The sequence below is a fragment of the Physeter macrocephalus genome, chromosome 14 (genome assembly GCF_002837175.3).
Source record: "Physeter macrocephalus isolate SW-GA chromosome 14, ASM283717v5, whole genome shotgun sequence".
Classification (NCBI taxonomy): Eukaryota; Metazoa; Chordata; class Mammalia; order Artiodactyla; family Physeteridae; genus Physeter; species Physeter macrocephalus.
Window position 1 is genome coordinate 94,415,562 of NC_041227.1, and position 12,097 is coordinate 94,427,658.

The 12,097-nt window shown below is 36.0% G+C and overlaps 1 protein-coding gene across 1 annotated transcript in view; it reads left to right on the forward strand.

Moving 5' to 3' along the window:
- Positions 1–12,097, forward strand: part of NUFIP2 (nuclear FMR1 interacting protein 2) — a 27,624-nt gene extending 15,527 nt beyond the window's left edge. Inside the window, exons 3-4 of the mRNA XM_007121714.4 lie at positions 4,527–4,559; positions 6,324–12,097. Of these exons, the coding sequence (XP_007121776.1) occupies positions 4,527–4,559; positions 6,324–6,376 (86 nt within the window). The 3' untranslated portion in view covers positions 6,377–12,097. The remainder of the gene's footprint in view (positions 1–4,526; positions 4,560–6,323) is intronic.

Consider the following 12,097-nt stretch of genomic DNA (forward strand, 5'->3'; position numbering starts at 1 on the left):
GGCCTCTCCCGTTGCGGAGCACAGGCTCCGGACGTGCAGGCTCAGTGGCCATGGCTCACGGGCCCAGCCGCTCCGCGGCATGTGGGATCCTCCCAGACCGGGGCGCGAACCCGGTTCCCCTGCATCGGCAGGTGGACGCGCAACCACTGTGCCACCAGGGAAGCCCCAGATTTATATTTTTAAAGGAAGAGAATTATAACCATGGTGTAGAAAATAGAAAGTGAGGCTCAGTTAACTGCATAAGAGAACAGTAAAAAGACAACTTCAGAAATGTGCATAGGATACCACTGCTTGAACCAGGGCAGTGGCACTGGGCTAGAGAAAAGGGGATAGGTAACTAGAAAGTTACAAATGTCTTAACTTTGGGTGAGAGTTGCAGTAGTTGGACACTCCCTCCCTGCATTCTCTAGTTTCCATTTCCTTAACTCTATCCACTCTTCCTACTTCCTATATGTTTGATATAACCTTCCTGATATCATTCTCTTTTTCTCAAATGTTGGTGCTCCTTCAGTCCCCTTTTCATGCTTTTGAACTCCTGGGTAATCTCATCTAATTCTATTGGTGTGAATTAAGACTTCTTCAGCTGCTTTTATGCTGAGTTCAGACCACGTATATTCAATTCAACATCACTCCAATTCTGTGTTTGTAAAACTGAATTCATTTTTTCCCCAAAACCTGCTCTTTCTTTCTTGCCTTCCCTCTCAGTGAATTAACATACAATACAACCCTTATCGTTAGGTTTATATGGATCCTCTCTAACATCTCCATTTTCTTCTATCTCTAATACAACTGTCCTAAATTCTTTACTTCTGCAGTAACATTTACTGGGCTCTTTTTCTGTATTGTCATTTCATCCATTCTCTTCAGCTGCCTTGACTAATATTTAGTTAATAACCTCATATTTCTTCAGTAGCTTCCCTTCACCGATGTAATTAAATAATAAACTTTTCTTTATGAATGCTTTGTGCTTTTTCCCCAAAATAGCAAAAAGGCATTTTTCTTTGTCTAAATCTTTCCTTGGTGACTTTCAGCTTTGTTCCCTGAATAGTGTTGTTCTTTGTCTAAATCTTTTCCTCTTAGTGACTTACTAAATTACCTGTGACTGCTAAAGCCTGGGTCAGGAAACTTGTTTTATAAAGGACCAGATAGTAAATATTTTAGGGTTTGTGAGCCAGTCTCTGTTGTTATTTGGTTCAGCCTGGTACACAAAAGCAGTGGGCGTGGCTCTGTTCCAGTAAAACTTTATTTGCAAAAACAAGTGGTATGTAGAACCCAGTTGGCTGACTGCTTTAAATTAGCACACCTTGTTTAATACCATCAAGCTTTGTTTGTGCTGATGCTTCTTCTACCTAGAAAAGCTACCTACCTACTCTACTAAGCTCACAGAGGCAGAGCATTTCTTTTTGTTTTTGCATCTATATCCCTATCCCCTAAGTAGTGCTTTTTAATCCACTTGGAATTAAGAACTTGTAGGTAATTGGACATTTACTACAGGAAGCCTTGAGATAGGGAACTACATAGAAGGTAGTCTGCTTTAGAAAATTGAATGTTACATTTTCTTCATTTGAGTGGCATTACTAAATATTTGAATTTTTAAAATTTTGATACAGTAAAATTTCAAATTTGGGTGGTGGTGGTCTAAATGATAGAATCGTGACAAAATTGCCTACCAAGTTTGGCCCTGTGGCCATTACTCAATAACTGTTTGCATAATTGAATGATGTGATTCCTGTTTTAAAAGAACTGGGAAGTTAGACGTGTGTGTGTGTGTGTGTGTGTGTGTGTGTGTGTGAGTGAGTGCATGCGTGTAGAAGAGGGCAGTGTTAAAAGTAAAAAGATTAATGTTATGCTATGTTATGATTCTGTATAGTTGAAGGTGCCTTCTGTAGGCTTCTTTATACTTGTTCAGCTTCTCTTGTGATAAAGTTAAACAAACTCATTTCATATTTAACGTCTGAATCCAAACTTTTGTAACCTAAAAGAGGGCAAAATGTCATTCACTTCTTTCCCATGTATTCTCTGTCACTAGCTTCTTGTTAGTCTTTTTAGAGTGGTTGAAGCATGGCATATAATCCTGCAAACAATGTTTGATTTATTTCCCCTTCTTTTTCATCTTAACTTGGAGTTTCATGGAAACAAATTCTAATCAAGGATATCAAGTTGCTACTAGTTATAGAAGTAATTGATATTAAATAGCAGGAAGGGGAATTGCATTCATTTCTCAGTACAACACTGCAGATAATGCTGATTTCCTGGCTGGAAGCTAGGCTGACCCATGACTAATTTTTTTAGCTAGGTCAGCATCCCTTTTCCCTCCTCAGAAGTCATAGTCAAATTCACTACTCCAGAGCCCATATTTGAGGGTAATAAAATTTTCTTGCCAGAAATAATTTAAAATCATTAGAGTAGAATGTAAAACTGAATGTCCTAGTTGAAGCTAAGGAAATGTCTTCAGTCCACTAACGAAATGGGATATTTGCAAATAGTTATTTTTGTCTTTATTCTAAATGTGTATGTTTACTCTGCTTTAAAAGTACAATAGTATGCTGCTACTGTGACTCTTGAATGTAGTGCCCCGCCCCCCCCACCAAAAAAAGGGTGGGGCAACGGCAGGTTGAGGTTTTCGGCGGGAAGAGAAAGGAAAATGTTATAGCATAGGCGGGCTATAACAATGAAAAGTTCTATTCTTTTCTCAACATACAACTAAATATAGATTTATCTTTGCATTAAGCAAACTTTAAATAATGAGCATCAGGTAATCTGTGTATACAGAACTCAGGAATTTATCTGTTGCAAAATGTGAGATTTCTGTACTTTAAAAGGGGGAAAGGTGGTCAGATTAATTTTTTCTGTAGTGAGGTCAAACAAGGAAAGGCTTATCTTTGGACTTATTAAAGTAAGCCATTCTGAGATCCAGAAGTTTGTAGATAACAGCTCTAATGACTATTGCAGCTACTCCTAATTGCCTGAAACTAATGGGATTAGAAATTATATTGAAGTGATAGATACATGAGTGCCATGACTAGAATTCCTTTCCTGATATATCTTCTTTTTTTTTTCCTAGATTAGACTGGTTGCAATTCTCTCTCCTTAGACCTCCTAGGAGATGGGAATTTTCCTGCCAATCTTTAGATGGGCATCTGCTCAGCAATTTAAAGGCCATAGCATCCTTGGACCAAGTGGCAACCAGTACATTATTCCCAGTCTTTGTTTAATCAGGGAATTGCTGTGATACCTTGAATGGGATTTTATCTGGATAATTCTTTGATCATTTTGAATAATTAACCCATTACTCCAAACATCCAATTCTGACAAATTTTCAAAAAATCTTAACAGGTTTTTTAGAAGTGAGTTTGATGGGGTGGGGGGCAGGGAGAATGTGATTCTACCATTCCCTGGACCCCATCCTTTCACATAAAACAAAAAGTAATAATTTTAGATCTAGACACTTACTTCCTTTTAGCCCTGGGAAGCTATTATGTTGTACCTTAACTATAACCCATGTTCAGATATATCTGATCTTAATGAGCTGCAGTTTTATTTTTCCTTAACTATAATTGGTTGCTGATAAATTATAGAATACAATTACAGACAGTCCAGTTATACAGAATAAAAATCACCTTTTTGTCTTTTCAAAATGGTAGTTATAGGGCCGTGGAAGAGCACTTATTCTCAGTGTTAGTTATAGGTCATTCCTATTACTAAGTAGTTTTTGTTTACATTAATCTCCTTTCAAGGAACAATTCTTAGGTTCTTGTGGTGTAATAGTCATCTACTGTCCTGTTCCTCAAGACTTCAAATATCCCTTCTGTGAAGCTTTTTCTTATGCTTCCGGGTAGAGTTCTTCTTGCCCTCTCTCTCTATGTCACTACAGTTTGGTCATGTACCTACTTCCCTTATTCTAAGATACTAAAATAGGCACATTGTAAATGATCACATTTGAATGGAATTGGAACAGATAAGCGTTGTGTGTTATTAATAAATAGGTATGGATTGACATTTTGACCTTATGGGTTAAGAAGAGTAGGTTGGGTTTGTAGGAGAGAACTACTTACCTGTAACACAGAGTTAAGTAAAATTTTAATAAGGCATTTTAAGTGTCAAGCTTAATTAAATTTGATGAATGCTTCATTCAAAAGACGTCGGCACCTTGGTTGAAGGATGATGGGTTGCCAAAAAATACTTGGTGTTTTTTAATAACAATGAACTATTACAAAAAATCATTTTATCTATAGCATGCATGTGCATATCTTTACTGTTTGTGCAGACAGAATTGTTCTCTTGGCAATTTGATTTCAGGTAATAATTGATTTTCTGTAATCAACATTTAAGGCCATCTCAATGACACTCTCAAGAATTAAAGGAAAATATGAATATTTTGTCTGGGTTTCATAGAACCCAGCCCTACCTCCAGCCCAGCAATAATCCGTCTAGGTTTTTTAGGTTTAAAGTGAAAAGCATAGCTTTAAACTTTGCTCTACAAAACTTGGTGTATAAAAATAATCCTTTTTTTTTCTTCTTTGCAGAAATGGAATCTGTTTGGAATTTGCAGAAGCAAGGTAAGAATGGTTAGGTTACCTAAAATGTCCTTATGGCCAGTCTTTATCTGTATTTGTGTGATAGACGAAGGGTAGCCTAAGAACTGAAATTCATAGTTCAGAAAAATATTAGCTGTTTTAAAAACCTTATTTGGGCTGTATATTCTCTGAAAAGGTTAGAAATCTACAGAATAGCAGATTAGCTTCCTTCACTCCCGTAAATAAGATGTGAGTAGCAGGAGGGCAGAGGGACTGGATAATTTGGAATTTTCAAAAAACTGAAAATTGCTTATCTTAATTATTGAGTGCTTTCTTTCCAAATACATTAAAATATGTTAGTTGTGGGATACCTGGAATAAAGTGAGTATTGGTTTGGAGAGTCAGTCACTAATAATAGATTTTGGCTTTCAGAGCCCTGTAAGCCCACTTAACAGGGCTGGATCCCACTTGCCATCCACCTTGCTAGTTAAAATAAGTGAATTTCAGATGAATGTGAAAGTCCTAGAATTTCAGAACTTGAAGGCAGTAGAAATTCTGTTTTCTTACTACAAACTAGGAAACTGAGGCACAGAAAGGTTACTATATAAACTAGAAAGTGTCCAGACTAGAAAGTAAGATTCCCCGATTTTCCAGCATTGCTTCTTCTTCCATCCTCTCTCTTATTCTTAGGCCAGGTCTTTTTTTGTCTAACACAGCCATGACCTGAAAATAACTAGCAAGCTCTTAAATTATTTTGAATTGCTTTCTGTGTACCTCCTTATTCAAACACACATTTAAAACATAGACTAGAAAATATACCCTGCAGAAGTAGACCTACCTGTTTTTCACTCTAAAATGGTTATTAACTATTAAGAATTGAGCGTTGCCTTCCTGGCAGGCTGCTAATGGATGTCCCTTGGAGTTCTAGAAATGATATTGTTTCTGGACTAAGTTAGATTGATTCTTAGCTTCAGGTGAGCTTGAATTCTTCGATATTATTTTCAGGCCTTTATACTTTTCTATTAGGTTGACAAGTTTTATTTTTATTAAAGCATGTATACTTCAAAAAGTTCTTAGGGTAGATAGACGTAGTATGTAATAAAAACATTGCTCTCCAGAAGAGGGGGGCATACAGATAAATAATGGGAATTTAAAATATCACTGGAGTCTTTGCCCAGACACATTCTGACTGTTTTATACTTCAACCTAGGATATCCACAGATTTTTGCTGTTGCTGAGAATAAAGTCTGGTGGTGCTGTGGGAAATTAGAGGGAAGAAATACGTCATAATTAGGACCGAACTGGTAGTTTTGCTTTAATTTAACCTGAAATTTTTGGTGCTAGGTGTTTCTTGAACAGTCCTTAATAGACAATCCACATTGCTTAAATAAATTTTGACTTCATTTTGCTGAGAAGAACAAAAGAAAATAAATCTAAGTGTTTACTTGAGTATTGGATTATTGATGACTTAAGCTTTGTCTGCTGTTTTCAAATGTGCTACTTTTATAATCAGGAGAAGCACATTGTCCTGGTTAACTGAACTCAACCCTCTTAACCTGTAGGCGTTGAGGCCTCTCACTGGCTCGAGGACCTTTATGCTGGGAATCCATTGAGGTGGATTTATTTGAGTGAGAAAAAGTGGATCACACATGTGTTGATACAAAGAGGAAATGGTCTTTAAATTGTGTTTTCATAAAAGGAGTTTACATGATGATGGTTATTTGGGATTTGTTTTTTGAACATGGGCATTTGGGGATTTCAGCCCTTGTTTTTATTTATGTGTTTATTTTTTAAACTTCCCTCCAGATCCCAAAAGGATAATCACTTACAATGAAGCCATGGATAGTCCAGATCAATGAAGGACCAGACTGCCTATTTGTAACCTTTCTGCAGCATTAGAGCCACCGTTCATGGGGGACACAAGGCTTTTATGCTCCTAGATCTTCAACGCAGCAGAGGAACCATAAGTAGAATCACAGGATAATATATACAAATATATATATATATATATATACATATATATATATAGTTATTTAAAAAAAAAGGCACCTGAAAGTAATTAGACTTCTTAAGGAATCAAATTTATTTCAAGAGACTACACATGGTTATTTAATCTCTGGTACTGAATAGTTTTTTTTCTTTTTTCTTTTGTTAGTTTTCGTTTTTAAGTGTGAATGCAAGTGATTAATGAATATGGACTTATTAACAAGCGTGGTTCTAAAGTTCCTGCTGTCATCAACTTGGGCAACAAATGACCCACTGGAAAGGCAAATCCACTTAAAAGATCTCTGTATCTTGTTCTGTGACTAAAGTGATACACTAATCACGGGGAACCCAGAATGATTCAACATTTTCCCCCACTCCTCCCTTGATCTTTTGGTTATACTATGAGCCCTGCGAGAATGCTGGATAAAATGCCTTGAAGTTTGCAGGGGTGTATTTTTTTAGCGAATATGATTTGCATGTCTTGCCAGGAGTTAAGCAGCCTCTGTGGGGTGTTGGGGAAATATTTTCTTTCTTTCCTTTTATTTTTTTGTGGGGTGGGGATAGGGGAGGGCATTGAAGTTCTACAGTTCTGGAATAGTTGGTGGTACATAGTTCACTTGGCTTTGGTTACATATTGGACTTTAATAAGTAAAGAATCCATGAGTGTCATTTAAAGAAAAGTTACAGAACAAACAATTGGCTTTAGATATTTAATATGGAAAAATACTCCTGTGCCCATATTTTAATGTAATTGTGTAAGTGGGAGCAAAAAATACATTCTGCTTTTCAACTGTAGGTGCTCCGGACTTGCTCTCTGTCACTAACACTAAATGTGCTGTTTTTCTTGTTTTTCATCAAACATCTGAAGAGAAACTTCTATACCTTTCTGTAAATTCTCTTTTAATTTCTCAGAAATAATCTAAAGGGGGAAGAAAAAAGTCCATGAAAACTATGAAACTTCATGTTTTTAGCCAGTGAGGAGGTAATAAATCCTGCCTATAGAAGGTGTGTTTCCATTCAGACTATACTTCTGAGCTTATTAGCTTCTAATTATATCTTAATAAATATATTTTAATACTAAAGCAAATGGGTTTTTTAAAGAAAATAATGTGAAATTCTGGAAATTTTCTTTTGGGCAGAGAAGAGCATTAGCCCTGTCTTATCATCACATTACCATCCTGTTGCACTGCAGCTTGTATATAGCATGCTAAAATAAATTTTTTTGTGTGTGCAGAAACTAAGGGTCCAATTTAAGATTGGGTGGTGTTAGTGGCATAAAAACAAGTTCTCTGGCCTGACATAGCGTTGCGTCACACACACACAGAAATTAGTATATCCATGTATGTCAAATACAGGTTAAAATAGCAGGGCATTTATATAGAGAGATGTAGTCTTCTAATAAAAGTAGACTGGATCCCCAGGGGTATTTGGGGAGAAAGTAACTACTTTTGCTCAACCCTTTTGCTTAAGAAATGTCCAGTTTTGAGCGACCGTAGTATGGATGACTTTTCTTGTTTTGTTGATTATTTGAGGCTTTTAACAAGTAGTTTGTGAAAGAAGCTGTTGGACTCAGCATAGAGTAGAGAAAATATCTTTATAGTCTGGATTTCTGCCCTGCTTAGATTTTAAAAGTATAAGCATGGATTGCCAATTCCACTTGATGTAAACAAAACTTTTATACATAATATATATATATATAATAACTTATTGTATCAGTCCAGGTTCAGAAACTTGTGGTAGGCCAGTTCCAGATAGTTTCATTTCCCCTGTAAACTGTATCACTTTTACAGATATTGTAATTTTCAAATGTATAATATGTTTACAGATGTGCCCTGCATTTAGTTTGCCTTGTTCTATTTTGATTTTTGTTGAGTCTCCTGCCTGCTTGCCAAAAGCTAGGATGCTTCAGGCCCATGTACAATTGAAAGCAGAGGCATCCTTGAGCTTTAAAGCATTGAACAAACTGGAAAATGCATCATACCACATACTGAAGTGAAAGAAGTCTGTGTTTTTGTGTTTTTTTTTTTAAATAAAAATTTTCAAAAGGTTAAAAAAAAGAGATACAAGGTTGATTAAAGGAAAAAAAAAAAGGCTCCAGTTTGTTTTACAGGTTTTAAAGTTCTGCTGTGTGTTCAATTGCTTTGTGTAACCACTTGTCGCCTTAGGGCCAGATTCTCTCCCTCTCCCCTTGTCACCCTCCTTTTTTTAAACATCCATTTTGCTTACCTGGAATTTGAAAGCTCTTCTGTGTCACAACTCACAAGAAACTTTCTGGGTTTGTGATATACAGAGGTTGAATGAATATATATTTTAAAAGGAAAAAACAAAAAACAGCCCGCATCTGAATTTTTAATTTAGAAGCAACACTTACTTGAAAATATCTTTTGAAAGTTGTCATTGCTTTCCTACTTCCCTTCCATATCCCTCAGGCCTCCATGTTTAGAGAAGCCAAAAAGAGAATGTACCCCCATCTCTGTGTTTGTCCAAAGGTTTTTGAGTCTCACTTCTAAATGAAACAATGCAACATTTCACTTTGATTTCCCCACTGAAATTTCCTTGATTATATGGTTAGAGGTATAGAGTTAGGGATGTCTCTTAACCTTCTGGAACCCTAGTGCCCCGTCATATTAACTGTCAGTATTTTGGGGGCATTGGGTTAATGGACTTACTTGCCTAGGTACAAGCAGGACTTTGAGACATGTCTCCTTTGTGCTGTTTGGTAACACTTAACTCTACTTGTCGCAATCTTTCTTAGGTCCTCACACAATTCCTTACAGAGCACTTATTAAAAAAAAAAAATCTTAAGAGTTGATGTTTTCTGATTATTTTGTGTAAGCTTCAGCTGTGATTAATTTAGCACATTTAAATAACATTGATGTGTTATTGTTCGGTATAAAGAATTTTTCTTCAACTCAGAGTATTAGTACTGTAGCATAAACCAAATACAGTCTAGAGGGGATTTTTAACATCCCTCCATTATAAAGACTGAAAAGGTATGTGTCTGTGTGTGTTTGTTGAGTGCTTGTGTGTGTGAGAGAGAAGGAGATATTAAAAATTAGTAAATGAATGTGTGTAAGACATTATATTAGTATTCAGAGAATGAACTTGTATTTATTTTGTGCCATTTGTTTTCATTACACAGAATAAAGTCAGGTGGTTTTAATCCTTAAAAGGGTAGTATTTGAAAAATGGCACTAAGAATGAAATCATGACCTATTTTTTTAATAGCTATGAAGATACTAATTAAGGATGAAGATTTCTTTTTAAATCTGTCTTGATTGTAGGTGTCTGTGTCACATACCACTCTCTTGTAGATGTCTTGAATAATTCCCCTTCCCCACAAAAGACAGGGTGTATTTATCCTTCTCTTCATTCACCCCACTTTGCTGAGCTGAAGTTAATTCCATAGCCTTTCCTCTGACTTCAGTAATAATGAGCTTTCACATACAGTGTATTTACAGCATCTGTAGTTAGCCCTTCCTCCTCCTCTACTTTCTAGGAGGGGATGGACAAGAACTAGGAATTTGTTAATGGCAGTTTGTTTTTCCTTAAAGTAAATGGCTGGAGAGGTTTAGAATTTTGCTGTTTTCCTTAATCATCTGCTTACCCTAATCATCACAGAATCTGCAAAACCTTTATAAAGGAAAAAAAGTGCTGCATTGTTTTTTCAAATAACAGTTTCTAGGGAAAATATGACAAACCTCAATGAGTGTTGTCCACAGTACAAAATGTGTTTCTTTCACAAAACATTACATAGCAGTGGTAGTTCCATGCTTGGTTGTTAGGCTTGTTGCTAACCCAGTTGGAGGCATCTAATGGTTTATTTTTTGCTGTAAACTTTTTTAGTGAAATTGTATGTCATGTACCAAATGGCCACAGTCAAGGAAATTTAGAAGAGGACTTTGATTTTAAATTCCTCTAAATAAGGAGGAAGTCATTCTTTCAAGGCTTTCTTCCTCAAGTTCTAGAAGTAGATTAAAAGTCCACACTTTCCAAGGATTATGAGAATAGTTATGCCACTGAGCCATATCCTCAAATAACACATGATCCCTCTTGTATACCTGTGCTAACTGTGTAAAACAGACACTATAGTGGGATAAATACATATGATCAGGTCTGTTAATGCTGCACCAGTTGTAGATTCTGATCAGGCAGTGTCTTTTAATAGTCCTACCCTTAATTTTACTGTTGAATTTTTAAAAGAAAGGGTAGAATTTGCTCAGCTTTTTTCCCCAAAAAATGTTGGTATTTGTTTAAAGGGGAGGGGCAGAGGATAAGACTAAAAGAATAATAGCTGCTTTATGTTTGCAGAGATGCATTAGGTTATCATTAGTTCTTAATATTGATGTTATTTTCATTAATGTAATTGACAGAGCACCAGGATTCTTTTATAGTGAGAAAGATGGGCTTCTGCTTTAAGTATCTTAAAATGTTTCTTTTTAAATATACATCAATCTGTTCAGATGTGTGAGAACCAGGACCACCCTGGGTTGATTTAAAGAATGATGAATCATTGGCTTCACTCAAAAGCAAAATTTCACTTCACTCAAAATTTACCGAGTTTTAAATTTCACACCATTTTGCTACTCAAGAAGGGTCGTATGAATAAATAGAGTTTTAAATTGTCTACACAATAAAAACACCCAGTGAAGCATGAATGGTATATTGCTTTTGCATTACTGGGAGTGTCAAATAGCAGTTATGTGCTAGAAACCTATGGAGCAGCCATCCTCACAAGTGGGTGTGCTGATTCAGACTTCCCTATTTATCCATAAGATTTTATGTCCAGAGTTCTAAAGCCATTTTATAGTACTGCAGTATCCCTTTTCTACAGCCTTATTAAAATAGCTACAGACATTTATTTTCCAGTTCAGTTTCACTTTGATTGCATATCAAAATTTTACTCTGTAGACCAACAAAACCAACTTGAGGTAAATTGCAGAGCTTTCCATAAATCCTTTTCTCCTCAGGTGCTAAACAAAGGCTCCAAAAATGGATACTGCTTTAGTAATGTCTGCTTTATTCTTAAATCTTTCTTTTGCTAGGTGTAAAGATTTGGTGTTAACAGAAGTGGTTTAATATGTAAATATGAATGAATGCCTTTAGTTTGCCCCTGTTTGTCTGTTTCCTTTATCCTCGGTGGAGGAGGATCCTTTCATGATACTGAATACATTTCATTAGGTATTGTTGCATTTTTAGGATAAGAATACAACCATTTTCTGTCTTGGATTAATCCTGCTGCTGCTATGAGAAACTGAAAAATCAAGAATGTGATGCACTTTTTACATTACTATATACCATACCTTTATAGGTTGCTTTGATACCTTTCCTGTAGCACAGCCACTAACAAAAGTGAATGGATTTAAAAATTCTCTTTGGGAGGGAATCAGTACAAATTATTTATGGTATTGGCCTATGAAGGACATTAACTTAGGAAAATACAAATTCTGTTAGTATTACACGTTTTGGCCTTAAAATGTCTTCTACTACTGAAAATCCTTTAAATCTTAATTTTGCTTCTGTTATTCCCTCTGCCTCAAAAAGAGGAGTTGGGAAGAATGGCTTAAAGGAAGTAGTATCATTGGTTTGTTGCT